The 18,140-nt window shown below is 42.9% G+C and overlaps 1 protein-coding gene across 1 annotated transcript in view; it reads left to right on the top strand.

The window, feature by feature from the left end:
• The window catches only part of CHD1L (chromodomain helicase DNA binding protein 1 like), a 45,002-nt gene extending 35,199 nt beyond the window's left edge, over positions 1–9,803 (top strand). The window contains exons 20-23 of the mRNA XM_074319243.1: positions 4,226–4,296; positions 5,896–6,010; positions 6,734–6,842; positions 7,741–9,803. Of these exons, the coding sequence (XP_074175344.1) occupies positions 4,226–4,296; positions 5,896–6,010; positions 6,734–6,842; positions 7,741–7,816 (371 nt within the window). The 3' untranslated portion in view covers positions 7,817–9,803. The remainder of the gene's footprint in view (positions 1–4,225; positions 4,297–5,895; positions 6,011–6,733; positions 6,843–7,740) is intronic.
• The last annotated feature ends 8,337 nt before the right edge of the window (positions 9,804–18,140 follow it).

Here is an 18,140-nt window from a genome sequence, read left to right on the forward strand (position 1 = left end):
TCCACTAGAGAAGGGCCCTTCAGGTTTCTTAGAGATGAGATGGATTTTTCTTGATTCTTCTGCCCAGTTCTCTAGGGTGGAAAGGAATGTAAGGACTTAGAGTCAATACTTTTTCTACTACAACAGATAACTAGGAGAAGGGGTGAATGTGTATTGAAATAATTACCCCAGACCTAGATATTGAATGGGCAGCTGGAAAAACAGGAAATCCAGAAGTCAGAGCTAGAGAAGCAGACCAAGGAGTCCCTCTTTGGATCCTTGTTTGAAACCATGAGGGAGGCAGGATGGAGACCTGGGAGGGCAGGGAACAAAACATGGGAAATACCTCCATTCAGCAGCAGAGGCAAGGAGGGGAGACAGAAGGAGTTGTCGGAAAAATATAAGAGAACCTGGAACCTGGAGAATGTTGTATTTTGAGATAAGGAGGAAGGAGAAGGTGTCAGGAAGTGGTCTGCATTGTCAGACACTGGGAAAAGACTGTTGCATTGGCCCCAAGGGCAGGCACCTGACCTGGGAGCATTGTGAGGAGGGTGCGAAGGTGAAAACATGGTTTCACAGAGTTAAGGCATAAGTGGTCTGTAAGAAAACAGGTGAGAGTATGCACTGTTCTCTGAAGAAGGATTGAAATAGGGTAGAGGAAAGTGGGTGTGAGAATTCCCAGGGAGGCCTTCACGGAAGTGGGGAAGATTATCTTGGGACGAGGGAGATGGGTAGAATTGAAAGAGATGGAGGGAAATGGCATGAGAGTCCCTAACTATGTCCCGTTGTTTTCGGTATCCCCGCAACTCCTGCTGTTCCCAGGACAAGGTATGGAATGACCCAGACGGTCACACAGCGGGTGCGTTTGGGGGATGGGGCCTAAGCCAGGCAGGCGGGAGGGGAGGAGAGTTAAGATTTTAGAGAGAGGTTTGAGTCACCTCACAAAAGATGGTAGGTGGCTGTCCAGAGAGATGCCACTCTAACTAAGGCTCCAGTAGGTAGTGACTTGTCACGGGAGAGCTGAGTGGAAGAGTGGCATCGCAGAGCCAGTATGTTAGAATGACTTAAAAGATTGGGGTACACAGAACGGTTTGAGAGCTTGGAAAGGTTCAAACTGGAGTATGTAAAGCCATAGAATTAACAGCACATTTTTCTGGCATCAGTTTGATTTGATTTGGATGAGGTAGGAAAATGTGCAAGTAGATATAGTCGAATGCAGTATTTGAATGGTTGGAGACAAACACAAGACTCTAAAGGAGTTTGAAGTTCATAGCGTCTCCCCTCCCAGCCGCCCACCCGCCTCTGGGTTTACGTTTACTCTCCGATGCCTGCAGGAGTATTTTGCAGGTAACGTTTGAAGGCATTAAATTAGGAGATCATTGTCATCTAGGAGTGAAGGGGGGTGATGGCAGCAAAGTGGTGGCATAACACATTCCCCCCTTTTAATCAACAAATGAGACCTCCATGCACAAGTAGAAGTTCCTTGGTGGGCCTTTTGGGACCGAGGAGATGTCTGACCCACCAGTGCAACTGCTAAGCGACAGAGAAACCTCACAGGGGCTGAGGAACCAGGGCGCCAGCAAAACTGCCTAGCCGCCTCTCACCACTGCAGCAGAAACATCGGCTGAGGGGTGCCCTGGGCAGGTACTCACACACAGGAGAGAACGTGAAGAAGTCCAGCCTTTGCAAAGGGAGACTCCAGCACAGCACTGAAGAAAAGTCAAAGAAAACTAGGAATTTGCTTGCAGTAGAGGTGGTATGAAAAACCTTCCCAGTACCAGCTCTCCCCCAAGGAAACACTGCTAGGGGCTGATTTATCCAGCCGAGGCGACCTTTCCCACAGGGAAAAGGAAAGTGGTGAGTGAGTGCCCACCTACCGGAGCCCGGCAGAGGGCAGCTGGAGAAACCCATTTCTCTCCACCAGCATCTGTGGGAGCTGTGTGACTGGAGGGGAGGAAGGGCATGAGGAAAGAGGCAGCCAAGAAATGTAAGTGGCCTCAAAGGGATTGTCAGCAGGAAGTGCATGCAAGACCCTGTGGAGGGCCACCCCTGGGGCTCTCCCTGCCGGTGCGTGGGCATCCGCACTGCACTGAGTGCTGAACCCACACATCCCCCACGCTGCTGGCTCCCAGGTGTATCCACGTGTGCGCTCAGAAAACAGGCCCCCATGGTGGCTACCTTCCTACACCATACACAAAAAGAAACTCAAATGGAAGACATGAAGCCATAAAAGTCCGAGAAGAAAACAGGCAGTAAACTCTTTGACGTCGTTCTTTCACATGTGTCTCCTCGGGCAAGGGAAACAAAAAATAAATAAGCAGATGGGACTACATCAAACAAAAAAGTTTTTGCACAGCAAAGGAAACCATCAACAAAACGAAAAGACAGACTACTGAGTGGGAGAAGATATTTGCCAATGATATATCCGATAAGGGGTTAGTATCCAACATTTATAAGGAACTCATACAAACTTAACGCCAAAAACAAACAATCCAATTAAAAAATGGGCAGAGGAGCTCAATAGAGATTTCTCCAGAGAGGACATGCAGATGGCCAGTACACATGAAAAGATGCTCAACGTTCACTAATCATCAGGGAAACGCAAATTAAAACCACAATGAGATATCACCAGAATGGCCATCACCAATAAATCAACAAACAGCAGTGCTGGCGAGGATGTGGAGAAAAGGGAACCCTCGTGCACTGTTGGGGGGATTGCAAATTAATGCAGCCGCTATGGAAAACAGTATGGAGGTTCCTCAAAAACTTAAAAATAGATCTACCTTACGACTCAGTAATCCCACTTCTGGGTATTTGTCTGAAGAAAACAGATAAAAACACTAATTCGAAAAGATATTTGCATCCTTTTTTCAGTGTAGCATCACTAGTAATAGCCAAGGTAGAAGCAACTTAGGAGTCCATCAACAGACGATTGGATAAAGAAGGTATGGTACGTATAGATGTACAGTGGAACATTACTCAGCAATAAAAAAGAATGAAATCTTACAATTTTCGACAACATGGATGGACCTAGAGGGCATTATGCTAAGGGAAATGAGTAAGACACAGAAAGACCAATGCCATATGAATTCGCTCATATGTAGAATCTAAAAAAACCAAATGAATAAACAGAAACAGACATAGACCAATAGATACAAAGAACATGCTGATAGTTGCCAAAGGGAAAGGACGTGGGATGGGAATAAAAAAAAACAAAATAAAAACTTAAACTGTCCCTAACAATATTCTTCAACATTCTGGCCACAGAGTAGGGGAAAAACGTGTAAAAATACCTTTATAACCTAATGGTTAGCGTGAGTTCCAGAATCTGGTCAGGCCCATGGCAGCCAAGCATCAGTATTGACTCTTTGCCCAAGAAACGGGATCTGTTCTGAATCTTAGAAGAAAATACAGCTTTTTAATTGCTTGCAGAGAATTTTAAAAGGTGACAGTCTCACTTCCCCTTGGTTTTATTTCCTGTAGACAAACAGTAAACAATTGAATCGCCGATTTGGGCGAATTACCCCAATTGTGGGTTTTACCTTCAGAGCTCAAACTTATCAGATATCATTTGAACAGATTTAACAAGACGTTTTTCTTTCAAGCCTTATTGATTCTATTTGTATTTCTAAATAAAGAAGAACATTTGGTTATGCTATAAAACCTTGTACGCATGTGAGGCAGGAAAGAAGTATGTTCATCTACCTTAGCCAAGTAATTGCTATTCAAAAAGTGTATTTTCTATGTGTGAGGTACTGTGCCAGGCTCTGGAGCAAGGATATTTTTGTAAAAATTGCTCTGTTTGGAGAAATAAGCCCTACCTCATGACAGTAGTAAATATGTGATCAGGCGTCAGCGTCCAAACGGCCCAGATGACAGTGAATTGAGAGCGGGAAGCTTCTCCCAGGCCTGAACTCTCCAAAGACACAGAAGTGAGGGCACTGATAGAGAACGCTGTCTTGTTCATCTTTGAATCCCCGCGCTTAGAGCACAATACCTGGGAAAGTAGGGTGCTCCGTAAGTGTAGATAGTAAACTATTGTACGAGAAGCATGACGTAGAAAAAAAATGTTTCCGAGGAGAGAAAAAATTCTGTGAAGCGAGTACCAGGCTTCGATAGCGACTGAGGCCAGGAGAGTGAGAAAAAAATGGCTGTGAAACCTGGTTAGATTTGGATTCAAAATAGTTCCCTCTCCAGGGGTTCAATCCCTAATGAACTTATTCTGTCACTTCTTATTTAACCTCAGACTTGAATTTGGGAGGCGTCCTTTTATTTCCTATCGATGATAAAGAATCAAGAAACAAAGGGCAAGATTTGGTAAGTTAAAAAAAAAAAAAGAACACCACACCTCTGACCAGAGCTAAAATTTGGCTCCCATCACCCCCTCTTGAGATTCCCTCCCGCTCCCACTGGCCTCTCCAGCAGTGTGTTAGTTTGCTCTGGTGGCCGTAAAATAGCGCAGACTGGGGGGCCTGAAAGACAGGACCCTGTTTTCTCACAGTTCTGGAGGCCCCAGGTCCAAGGTTAAGGTGCTGGCAAGGTTGGTTTCCTGTGAGGCCTCTCTCCTTGGCTTGCAGCTGGTCGCCTTTATGCTGTGTCCTCACACGGCCTTTCCCGTGTGCGTGTGCGTCCCTGCTGTCTCTGTGTCCAGTTTCTTCTTCCTAGAAGGACATCAGTCAGATGGGATTAGCCCCACCCTGAAGGCCTCATTTGAACGTCATTGCCGAAATTTTTAAAGGCCTGATCTCCAGATAGTCACATTCTGAAGTACCGAGGGTTAGGGCTTCAACGTGAATTCTGGGGGGCACCATTCAGCCCCTCACAAGCAGGTTGGGCCTCACCTTGCACTGTGCCCCCCAGCCCCCCACGCTTCCATCACCACAGTCCCTGGAGCACTCTCCTCTGCTTTTTCTGTCACTCTACTTACCTTGGTGGCAGCCCCTCCTACGTGCAGGGAGTTTAGTTTCGTCTTTTATCCTCAATTCTGCTGGCAGTGCTTACTCACAGGAAATGCTCCATGAACATTTACTGAATGAATAAGAAATCATGACTAACAACTCTGAGGGTTTCATCATTTGTTACATGAAAGGTTCCGCAATAGATTGTGTTTTCTCACCAGCCATAAACAGACCAATCCACATCTCCTCTGCCTGCTTTAACGTTCTTCTTTTGCATCGTAAGTGTCTCCCCCCTTGCCTGTCATTTGGAATTCCCGTAAGGTGTTTTATTCACTACACGTGCCTCAGGGCACATTTTTCTCGAGGTTAGTGGCCTGTGTGCCTCATGACAAAGTGCTTCCTGCTTGTTCAGTCATCTCATAAAAACAGAATGACGCAGTGGTTGTGTGTAAGGAGCTCAGACTCTGGTGACTCAGGAAATGTCTTTACGGTGGTAGCCCTGCATTGTGGCTGTAGGCATGTCAGCCCCACACGCTCCCTGGACGCTCTCCAGCTTTGCCCTGCTTAGGATGGACAGGGTGGCAGTAGCTGGCATTTGGAACAGAGATCCGATGGCCGCTTGTCCTGCGGGTTGCAAGCTGACTCGAGCATTCGCCGCGTGGGCTGGAGTTCAAGGACCTCTAGAGGCTTTTCTACGATTCTGAAAAATTCCTTCTTTACCCTTGAGAGCATTTAGAAAGGCCAGCACGTCTTGGACTCTGGTTTTATATATCTTAAAAGGAAGAAAAGCTTACATAAAGTTACCAGGAAATAAAACAGTTACTAGGGTTTGTGAGGTCATAGATTTGTTAGGATATGGCTATTCGGGCAGGGCATTCAAAAGAGCCGGAACCGAAACCTGAGTGACCCATGAAGGGCCTGTCGGGGGGTTGCTCACACCCCTGCCGTGGGCAGGTCACGTAGTTGACAGTGTGGCCATCGCGTGCCGTGTCAGCCATTAATGATGGTTTGTTCCTAGTTGGCCTTGATTGTGGCTCAACACCGTGACCCCTCCAATGCCCTGTCTGGCATTAAGATGGCAGCCCTGGAAGAAGGCCTGAAGAAGATATCTTTAGCAGCAAAGAAAAAGAAAGGTAAGCTCTTCCGTTTGTGCTCAGGAGTTAGATGGAGTTCTGTTTGCAGGCATGTGATGCGGTTTTTCAGGGGCGGTGAGAAATGTCAAGACCGACTGTCAGTTCGGTCTATGTGGTAATGGTAAGCCCCAGTGTGAGAGGCGACAGAAGTAACCACCTCCTCATGTGGTATTTGTAAAGCCCTTTCTCCTTTGCAGATCCCCTCCATATCCATGTGTGTGCATCCACTGGGGTGCACGCCCGTGATTTTACAGGGCGCCAGAGATGAGGTCCAGTGGTCGTGGCAGCTGGGAAACGCTGTTGAGCATGTCCCGTCCTGGAGAGTCACCGCCCACATCAGCTGACAGTTCTCTGCCAAAAACCACCGTGTAGCGTTCCACACCCGGTGTGTCTGTCTGTGGAACTCACTGGCTTGTTAAAGACTGCTTATTTTAATTACACCTCCACCATCGGTCCACTCTGTATCCGTCGTACCTATTATTTCCAGATACTTCGTGTTCAGAAGGAGTCTTTCATTTTTCCCTATCACAGTCCATTCCCAGAGTATTTTTGACATCACAGTTGTATGCTTTGAGTGGAACACTCCATCCTCACACGTTTTGTCCACCGGAAACCACAAAGTGACTTACAGGAAAGATCCTTTTCTCCTATATGTGTATTACGCCCATCAGTCAGTCTTGGATGAAGACATCATGATCTATTCTTTTTTTTCCTTTATCACAGCGAGTGTCCATCTCCCACGCATTGGACACGCCACGAAAGGCTTTAACTGGTATGGTACTGAGCGACTTATCCGGAAACACTTGGCCGCAAAAGGCATCCCGACCTCCATGTATCCTTTTGTTACCCTGATACTGTGCTTACCCAGCTCAAAAGGGAAAATGTCTTACGTTTTCTGGTATCACTGTTTCATCCAAGGCCCTGTCCACCTCCGTTCTGCCACGTTTTTCACTCTGCCCCTCTTTAATGGGAGAAAATCTAAGAAGCATGTTCTAACTTGTATATACAGCCAAGGAGACAGAAGCATGCAAGCATTTCTGGGTGCCAACAGCTAGATTAAAAGATGCACGAAGGGGGACTCAATTGAACAATTGCCGTTTGGTAACGCAGTCAGTCTTTCTCACCTCAGTTCTCTAGAGATCCTTCAGGCCTGTCGACCAAGGCCCGCTTCACTTCACTCTGTTCACTAAAAATAACTCCTTGATTTCTGAACCTACTCAATGGATTCTTAAGGAGCAGTGTGCAATTCGTTTGACCATTGGGATATAATGTGGTTTTGTTAGACCAGTATTTTCCTTGATGAGCCCCTTGCTGTGTAAAGTTAGCATTGTTTGAACTCTTACCCTGAGCCCAGCAGCACTAGAAGAAGCTGAATTGACCCCCAAATTCTACCATCAGACAGCAACGCTATCTTTTTATTTAGAGACTACTGAAATTAATTCACTCAGCAGTGGTCTTGAAGGTACTTAAGTCACTATAAAAACTTAGCAGAGAAGTCATGTTTTGTACGCCTGCACAATTTAAGCTGTATCAGAAGACTTGCAGTGCGTCAGATACCAGTGGTAGCAAGTACTAACCACACGGGAAGGATTTATGATACGGTGAGAAGGAATTAAGGTGCGTTATTCTGGAGAGGTTATTTCAGCACTTACTAATCTAGACAACTGGTAGTTTTAGCAAAGTTGGTTTTAAAGCGATGTAGTGTTACCTTCCTTGACCATCCTTATCAGTTACTACTTTCCTAGAAACAAGGCTGCCGCCCTTCCTGCCCAGCACCCCTCTGCCTCAGGACAGCTGCTGCCTTAACCGGCCCAGCCTCAGACCCGCCTTCAGCAGCCCCTGAGAAGAGACCTGCTCAGAGCTACTGCAACAGTGTTTCAGAAGGAATCAGGACCCAGTGGACCTCGGCTCTACTCCTTTTCTGAATTCTAACTTGGTTCTCCTGGTTGTGGTTTCTCTGGTCTGGTACCTGTAACAGGGGTGTGGCCCTCACTCAGGAGAGGCCTTTGGCAGGTTGTCAGGGCCCCAGGTTGCATAGCTGTTTGAATAATGATTTCATTGCTTTCTTTCCCCTCAGTCTAGTTTTCTTCTTTTCCGTCTGACTGATTTCATTATAAAGGGAAAGGCTGTATGGATTAAGGAGAAATGCAAGGTAACAGAAGAGGGTGGCTCTGGGAGAAGGAAGCACCTTCGGCCAGTTCATGCCATGATAAGACTCTGAGGGACAGAGGCTGAGAAGTGAGGCTCCTGATCCAGAAACGTGGAGCCCTCCTGCCCTTCTTTTCACACTGCTCGGCGTCGAGACCTAGAATACACGTTGGCCTAAAAGCCTGTCAGATGTGACTGGGCAGCCAGAGGCTCTTCTTTCCCTTTCCCACCAAACTCCGTTTAGCCTCGAGAAAAAAGGGAATCGTGGGAATGGCACAGAGCTGCCACAGAATGCCAGAATGGGGAAGGCAGGGAGCTGAAACCATCGGAGAAGGTGTCTTGGGGGTGGACACCATATAAACTGGCTTTTCCCACTTTTGTACGGGAGGTCTGAGTCTTTGCCGACTCCTCAGCCAGCCTGATTCTGCTGCCCTGGGGCCCTCCACACCCACAACTGTGGGGGGCTCTTCAGAAGCCTCAGCCCTGGGCCCTCGATTCAGGGATCCCTGGCTAATGGGAGACTCAGCCAGGACCATGACCTTCTAAGGAAGGTGGTACCTTCAGCATCTGGGTTGTACTGTCTATAGGACACGTGCCTCAACAATTCAGCGTGTGTTAGCCCCTAAATTCATGATTCCTTCCTATTTTTCTCCTAAAACTTACTCCTTTCCTTTTCACTGCCTCCTGTCTAATACTCTCACCACTAGCCCTTGGCACATGGGTTATTAGAAGAACTCACATCCTCTTGCCTGGCATCTTAAGTCTGTCCTGCAACTGGAAGCAGAGTTGGATTCCACCAGGGAGAAGGCAGTGAGTCCTCACCTCGGGCACGTGCCTTCAAAAGCAGCCGAAGTCCACACCGGTGGGGTGTGAGCAGATGCAGAGAAAACTCGATCATCCAGAAACTGCACTCGCTTCTTAGAGCAGGATGCATAGGGCTGCCTGTGATGGTTCTGCACACGAGAGAAGCATTAGAGCAGGAAACACTCCCCACGGGAGCAGAGCCGACCTTTTCAGGGGCACAGTGATGGTTTTGAGGAGAGGGAGGATTCCTTTTCACTGCACTCTGTCCCCCGTGCTCCAGCCGCACGGCCTTTTCTCTGGTTGGGGGCCCTGGGCCCTGGGCCCTGGGCCTCTGTCTCCTGGCAAGCTGGGCAAAACAACGCAGAAGGAGATCAGAAAACTCACGTAGCACATTCACCCTTAAATGTGTCATGTTTTAGCGGCAACTCCCTGCTTTCCTCGCCTGCCTCTGAGCTCTTCAGAGTCAAAAACACTGCCTTGCTGTACTTCCGTAAGTCTTGCCCATCTTTTATAATCCCTTCACTCTTCCCATCAAAGGGGTGTCACTGTCTGGGAAGGAAGAATGAGAGAAGCTACCTACTCTATTTATCCCAAGGGTTTTGTTCTGTTTCTTCCACAGCATAACTTTGATGCCATCTAGCCTCCCCTCCGAGGAGGCTAAGATGAGGCCAGCAGGACAGATAAGATTTTGTTCACTAACGAGCTTTTGTACAGAGGTTTGTGCCCTCAACATCAGATAGTGAATATGGTACTATCTGATCAGAATAGTAAATCTTTTGAAATTTTTCTATGTACACTCTTAAATTTTTTCTTTTTTAATAAACTTCATGGTAACTGCCTATAACTTGTTTAATTATTTTGTCCCATCCATCTAAACGACATTCTGTTAAGTTAATTAAGCTTGAATCAGCCATTTTTTAGCCCCAAACCATCTCTAGGTTAATGTGTTTTCTCTGTTTTCCTGTCTACTAAGTGAAGTATAAACTGACTCTAGCATTAGTTACCTTCCACTGGAATCTACCTTCTTTAACAGGCATCTCAGTTTCTCACTGGAGCCTGTGCCCATTGCTGGGACCTCTCCCTGGAGTGCCTTACTCCTCTAAACCCCTTCCCTACCCTCTGTCGTCCCCTATCGAATCTGGTCTTCTTTAAGAATCCAGAACATTAATCTCTCTGTGCTTGAACTACTAATGATAATTGGGTTTATGGCACTTAATTTGTTAACACCTTATAGTATACTCATGATATATTTACTTAACCCTTGCCTAGATACTAAGGTCTTTGAGAAAGATGATTTCTAATTTATTTTTCATATCACACAGAGCAATTAGTAGGTAGTGAAATATTGAATTGAAATGGTATGAGACTAGCTGGCTAGCAATTTGGGGAAAGTGTTAGACTTCCCGCATATATCATAAACTCCAGATGGCTTAAGTACTTAAATATAAAACTTGAGCATATAGAAACGTCATTTTTATGGTGGCTGACTAGCAGAACTGCCCTTTGATGCTTCTCCCAGCTTCTCACTAAAATACCAGTGGCATTAAGGTGAACACACAACCACACTGGAAATAGACAACCCACCAACCAAAGGCCAGAATGTGAGAGGAAACGACCCTAGTTATAAGGCAAAGTTGAACTGAGATTTCATTTTGGGAAGGGAAGATTGCTTAAAAACCTTGGACCTTCACCAGCCAGAAAATGAGCAACCATTCCTCTATGCCTTCCTTCCCTACGTTAGCAAAAAGGTTCGTCCCAACCCCGCAATCTCTGCTGTGAGCTGTCTTCTGTAGCCTTCTCAAGAATGTTATTCTACCAATTATTCCTACTCTCACTATTCAATATCTTCCTTTAAATGAGAACATTTCCATTGACTTAACAGACAAGGTCAAGTTTCTCCCATTATCAGTAACTTCCTTCATTCCTATTTCCTCCCCCGTCACAGCCAAACCTCGAGAGTTGTCCATAGTCGCTGTTTTCATTCCTGTACCTCCCACTCGCCCTTGAACCCACACCGTTCTGACTTCCTGCACCATCAGCTCCACCAGGAGTCTGTGTGAAGAATACCAACGACCTCCAAGTCACCAAAATCCAGAGAACATTTTTCAGTTCTCATCTTGACCTCTGAGCAGAGTCCAACACTTGATTGCTTTCTATTTCTTGAAACACTCTCACCTTGGCTTCTGTGACAAGCTACTCTTCCGTGACAACACAATCTTCAGGAGCTTATCTTCTATCATCTTTGCACAATTTTTTCCCATCATCTTTTTACCCAGTATATTAGTTTGCTAGGGCTGCCATAACAAAATACCACAGACTGTGTGGCTTAAAAAACAAATTCATTTTCTCACAGTTCTGGAGGCTTGAAGTTCAAAATCGAGATACCAGCAAGTTTGATGTCTCCTGAGGCCTCTCTCTCTGGCTTTCAGGTGGCTGCCTTCACCCTATATCCTCACATCGTCTTACCTCTGTATGCATACCTGTAGTATCTCTGTATGCCCAAATTTCCTCTCAAATTGGGTTAGGCCCCACCTAATAGCCTCCCTTTAATTTAATGCCTCTTCAAAGGCACTATCTGTAAATATAGACACATTACTGGGACTTAAGGTTTCAACATAAATGTTGGAGGACACAATTCAGCCTTTAATACCCAGCCGTTAAATGCTGGAGTTCCTCCAAACTCATTCCTGGGTCCCTCTCCCATTCTGAACTCTCTCAAGGCTATTTCATCCATTTATAAGTGTGTAAGTCATTTCCTTGTATCTCTAGCTGAACTGTTTCTTTGGAACTCCAAGCCTATATATTCAGCTTCCTACTAGATAATCTCTTTTAAATACTTCAATGGCACCACAAATTTACATGCCCAAAATTGAGTTAATGTCAACTCCTCCCCATTCTCCCAAACAAAAGAAATATATTCATTCAGTTATGCAAGCCTACAGCTTAAGACTTTGATATTACTCCCATCCCCCATAAATTCAATTTATCATTAGGATCCAGCAATTTAACTTTGTACCTCTTGAGTTCATCTACTTTTTCTCCCTCTCCACCATCACCTTGGTGGAGACCACTATGTTTCACCTGGACGACTGTAAGAGCCTTCTAACTGTATCCTTATATTGATTCTAGTTCCCCTCCAATCTGATTGTCAAATTGCCGCCAGAGTAGTCTTCTCAAAATAAAATCTATCCTGTCATCACACATCTTGGAACCTTCAATGGCTTCTCATGGTTCTTAGGGTAAAAATCAAAATCGTTAATATAACTTATTTTCTGCATCCATCAACCACATGTTCCAATTCAGGCCAAAACAGGATGTTCTAGTTCCTGCCAAGATGTCAAATGAATAAGGGTTTCTTCCTCCAAAATCAACCCCGAAGGAACTAAAAATGGAAACATGGAATCTAAGAAATAACAGAAACGTGAAAAATCCAGGGGGAGGTTGTTCAAGAAGAGCTGTTCCAATCATGCCACACCTTCCTCCACCCCACCCCACCCCCGGACTTTCCCTCGGCTCCATTATTCCCTGCCACCTCCCTACAGAAAGCCAAGACAAGCCCCCAAATACCCCCACCAGTGAAATCTGGACCAAAGCTCTTGGGGCCAACAGAGTGGGAATGAAGCCTCAGGCATCTACTCTTCTACCTTCCACGTCAAATCCCCAGAGAAGGTAGATGACAATTAGGGAGTCCGCCTGGTAATACTGTTTTTATTTCTCATTTGAGCGTTCAAAGGTGAAGCTCAGCTCTAAGGAATGTCTAGGTAGGGTAATAAAATAAAGCGGCAGAAGACGGGAGTGGATCCGTGATGTCTAAGGCGCTCTTGCCCGAGGGCTCATCCCCTCCTGTGTGAAGCTGACCAGAGCTGAGAATCTGAAGGTGTGGACTGGGACCTGGGGAGCCACCCTTTTCTAACGACAGACGAGGCCGTCAACCATCCACTGGGATGTTTCTAATAGGACACCCGAGGACTGAAACTTCCTGAGCAGAAAAAGTTAACACCTTAAAAGAAAGACATATTACCAGAGAAAAACTAAGAATTTACAATAAGTAAATATACTAAAAGACCAAAGGGAAGATAGCAATATGAAATTAAAATTATTAAAATAACCAAATAGTAATATTAAGTATGAAAAACAGATGGGAAAAAAACCCTCAAATGATGGGCTACATCGTGGAATAGATATAGAAAAAGAATGAAAAAGATAAAAAAAAGCAAAAATACTATGGAAGAATATGTGTACACAAATGTATGCACAGCTAATTTTCATCACTGAACACCAGCATAACCATACCATTTGTGTACATGCGGCATCTGTTCTATTTGAGCTAGCAAAACTTTTGGCTGGTTGGGTTCCATGACATACTGATTGTTATTATTTCTAATATCACTCCAGTATATAATAAATACATCTGTGTATGTACATATGTATGTGTATATATACACACACAAACACTGCTAGCAGTAGACATTATCAATTTAATTTCTGGCAGTATATTGAATGAGAAGTAATATTGTTACTTTAATTTGCATTCTTAACCACTAGTAAAGTACAGCGACTTTTTATATATTTCCTAACCATCTGGACTTGCTCTTTTTTTGATTTACTCCTTTTTCTTTTGGTCTATTCTTGTGTATTCTAGCTTTCTATGGCCTTTTTGGTAATATTTTAATGAGAATCACCCATTTCTTTTTTTGCTATAAATCTAGATACATATATATATGTATATATATATATATGTACATGTATATATATTCTCTCATATATAGATATGAGAGAATGTATATATATGTAGGCTTGTAGTGGCAATAAAAAAAGAAAAAGCTGCAGACAAGTTAAATGTCCATTAACAGGAGGAATGGTCAAATAAATGATATCTCCATATTGTAAAACATCTTGTAGCCATTTAAAAGTTGTATACAGTTGATAAAAACAAGATAAAGGGATGTAGTGGAAACTGCCACTTGCCAACCTGATCCTCTTCCTTCCCTTCCTCCACTCCCTCTATGTAACAGAGCACTGTTTTATTGAGCTGTGTGTGCTTGTCATGTATCCAGTTAAACAATTACACATTCCAGCTGCCTTTGCAGTTGGAAGTGGTCATGTCACTAAGTCCTGGCTAATGATATTGTAGTGGAAGTTGTCAGATGGGTTTTACGAGAAATAGCTCCCAAAATTATGAGGCATCTTCTGCTTCTGGCCATGAGTGAGTAACTGCATCCAGAATTATGTTCCCACCATAGACGATTTGAAAACTGGACAAAGTATAGTAGGAAAAAAAGGTTTTCAGACATTGGACAATAGGAAGTTCTGAACTGTGATCCCTGGGAGAAAAGAAACAAACCTAAGCTTTCTTCTTGGAGACAATTGCTGGACCATGGCTCAGGGAGGGGATCCAAACAAAGCATGAAAAATTGTTAAAGAAAAAAGACCACAGTTTAAGGAGTCTTGAATTTTTGCATAGAGTACCTGTAGGAGGGAGAAGCAGAAGAGTTACAGAAATATGCATCGTGGGCCCTATGAATCAGTAACTGACCAGAAATCTGTGTATTGTAGGGTAAACCTCCATGAGCCAGGGAAAGAACAGGTTTCAGGCAAATAACAGTGGCTGGGAGGAAGACAATTCCTAGAGATTGCACTGGGGCTGAAGAACATTACAGCCAGAATGAAAAGAGAGAGAAACCTCACTGAGTACACAGGGCATTCAGTAAGCCTCAAAAAAGGCGTGCCTTAGAAGTGGGGCCAAGTTAGCACTAGAGCAAAGACTACTACAGATTTGTCCTGAAAGAACTCAAAAATAAGCCTCAAAAGAATCAAACTGAATACAAGTACCAACTGCTGATGAGGACAGAGTTCAACAACCTTTAAAAACAAAGTCCAGCACTCAACAATGTGTATAATTCACAATGTCCAGCTTCCGATAAAAAGTGCTATACGTAAGGCAGGAAAATATGGCCCATAACCAGGAGAAAAATCAGGCAATAGAAACAAACTCAGAAATAAAAAAGATGGTGGAATTAACAGGCAGAGATGCTAAAACAAATATTATAAATATGCTCGTGTGTTCAAAAGTAAAAGAAACATAAGCATGATGAGTAGAAATAGTAGACAGAGATATGAATAGAACTCTTAGAAACGACAAACTGTCAGAAATGGAAAGTTTCCTGGGTATGGTTATTTATTAGCAGGTCAGAGACAGCAAAAGAAAATATCATTAAACATGAAAACAGAAATAGAATTTATTCAAAATGACTTAAAGAGAAAAAATGGAAAAGTCTCTGATTTGTGGAACAACGTTAAAGAGTTATAATATATACAAAATGGTTATCTTGTAAAGAGATAAGAGAGCGACTGGGGCAGAAAAATATTTGAAGAAATAATGGCTTAACAGTTTTTAACTTTCTGGAGAGCTAAAACACATGGAATGAAAAATCTCAATGAACTCTTAAAATGCACACACAGCCCAAATCACCCCAAGGCATACCACAATCAAATTATTGAAAACTAGAAAACTGACCAACTAGAAAAAGACACCACACACATATATATATAGGAAAAACTAGAAAAAGATCAGAAATACCGGGGATGCCAAAAAAATGTATACACATTGTAAGAGATGTTAACACTTCGGTCAACGTTGCTCAAACAGTAGTTTGAGCCACTTGTAATCAGAAGTGTCTGGATGCTGATGGTAACCACTTTGAGCACCTCTTCTACTTGCAGAAGTCAAACGTGACTTGTATTCCTCTTTTGGTATCGGTATATATTAATGCAATTTTTTCCTTTCTTAAAATATGTCTACATTTTCTGGCACCCTCTGTATAGAGAAAAAAAGATAAGTTTACAGACTTCTCATTAGAAACTATGTAAGTCCAAAGACAATGGAAAGCAACTTCAAGGGCTGAAAGGGAAAAAAACAAAACAATAAAAACCTTTCTACCTAGAATTCTCTATCCAGTGACGTTATCTTTCAAAAATGAAGACAAAAACCTTTCTTTTCAGATAAACAAAAGCTGAGAGAATTCAGCAGCAGCAGCAGCAGCAGATCTACACTACCAGAAAGATTAAAGGGTGTTCTCCAGACAGAAAGAAAGGAATGTTACTTGTAAACCTGTATCTACACAGAAATGAAGAGTGCTGGAAATCGTAGATGTGTGGGTCTATAACGACTCTCCCTTCATGTCTTTAATAGATAATTAACTAATATAATAAGAGCAAAACAACTTAGTCTGTGGTTCATAACATGTAGAAGTAAAATGTATGATAGCGAGTAATACAAGGGACAGGAGAGGAAAACAGATACATACTTTAAGGGTTTCAAATTATATGTGCAGTGTTATGATTTAAAGGTAGACTATAATAATTTAAAGGTAGACTATAATTTTAAATAGTAGACTGTAATATTTAAACTATAGATCAGTGCTGGAAAATGGAAGTATGTGAGCCACACAGGTAAGTTGAAATTTCCTAGTAGCCACCTTAAAAATGTAAAAATAAACAGATAAAATGAATTTTAATGATACATTTTATTTGACCCAATGTAGTGAAACCAATGTATTGAAAATATTATTCAATATGTAATCAACACAAGGAACTATTAATGGGATATTTTACATTCTTTTTTCATACTGAGACTGAATTCTGGTGTATATTTTATACTCCCAGCACATCTCAATTTGATGGTAAATGTCCATTGGAAACATATGTTCTGCATTTGGATATGATAAAATTTACAGTTAAAAAACTAGATTCCCATACCCAAATTTTTCCAAACATACTTAAACTTTTCCAGTAACTGAATTAAGTAACAGTTTTTAAACTTAATTTAAATTTAATACATTGGACTGCAGTTTCAGCTCAAGAAAATAAAAGAGACAGAGAAAAGATTTAGAGCTCAGAAATTGTCAATCCCACTTATAATAAACTATAAACAAATCAGTGACTTATCTTGAATGCATCAGAGTTGAGGTTGCAGGGCAAACTGCCACACTGAAATCCGGAGCGATGGGCAAATATTAATACAACAAATCACAGCCAAGATCTGCTAACTAGAGCACAAGCCTCTGCAGCCATAAACTGGCAGAAATAATTAAATGGGAATTTTGATGAATTGATGGAGGCTGAATGTGATCTACAGTGAGAAATAGAAGTTTTTCCTGGGGGAAAACCAACTTAAAAGTGCCTCCATATTTCCATGGGTTTTGTCTCCAGAAACCCCATCAGATCTTCATGATTAAAAGGTAAAAGAATTTCCTCAAGGCTCTGGCAGAGGGAGGGGAAAAGTAACCATTTTTGAACATGCCCCAAGCATTCTCCGTAATAATGGCCTACTCTCCAAGGATAAAGACTGTCAGAGCCTTATCCCAGCTAGAAGAAAGGACATTTACCCAGCTTAGCCACCTCTAGGCTTTCTGTAGCACCTAAAGGGAAGGTGAAAACACTTGTGGAGGTCACAGTCTAGAAACTCTGGCCCACTAAAAGTCTGTGGTTTAACCACAAGATTATAAAATGCTTCTCCTCTCCCATACCTTCCCCCCACATCAACAGGGCTTCAGAATAATAACAGCAGATTACAATTGAAAGAGCTGCAAGGTACAGTCAATATTTAAGGCGGAGATGCCAACAAGGACAAAGGAATTTGAAGCCTTTGGCACCTGCAACTATAGTAAATACCAAGCAACCCAACTCCCAGCTAGATTAACGTAAAACCTTACACTAAAGCCCTTTACCTCAGTTCCTATGACCCAATACGTATGTCTGGCTTTCCACAAAAGTTACAAGGCACACTGAAAGACAAAACAATAAAAAAAAAGTCTGAAGAGACAAAAGCACGCATCCTAACCAGACTCAGCTATGACACAGATTTTGGCATTATCGAAGAGGAAATTTAAAATAATTATAATTAATAGGTTATGAATGTTAGTGGAAAACGTAGAAAGCATGCAAGAACAGATGGGTAATGTCAGCAGGGAGAAAGAAACTCAAAGAAAGAATCAAAAGGAAATGCTAGAAATAAAAACACTAACAGAAATGAAGAATGCTTTTGTTGGGTGCAACAGTAAATTGGACATTGCTGAAAAAAGAATGAGCTGGAAAAGAAGTCAGTGTTACCTACATAGTTCTGCCAGTTAAGAAAGTTATAGCATATACTCAATGTAAGTATAGTATAATTTCTAGG

The sequence above is a fragment of the Rhinolophus sinicus genome, linkage group LG14 (assembly GCF_036562045.2).
Source record: "Rhinolophus sinicus isolate RSC01 linkage group LG14, ASM3656204v1, whole genome shotgun sequence".
Taxonomy (NCBI): domain Eukaryota; kingdom Metazoa; phylum Chordata; class Mammalia; order Chiroptera; family Rhinolophidae; genus Rhinolophus; species Rhinolophus sinicus.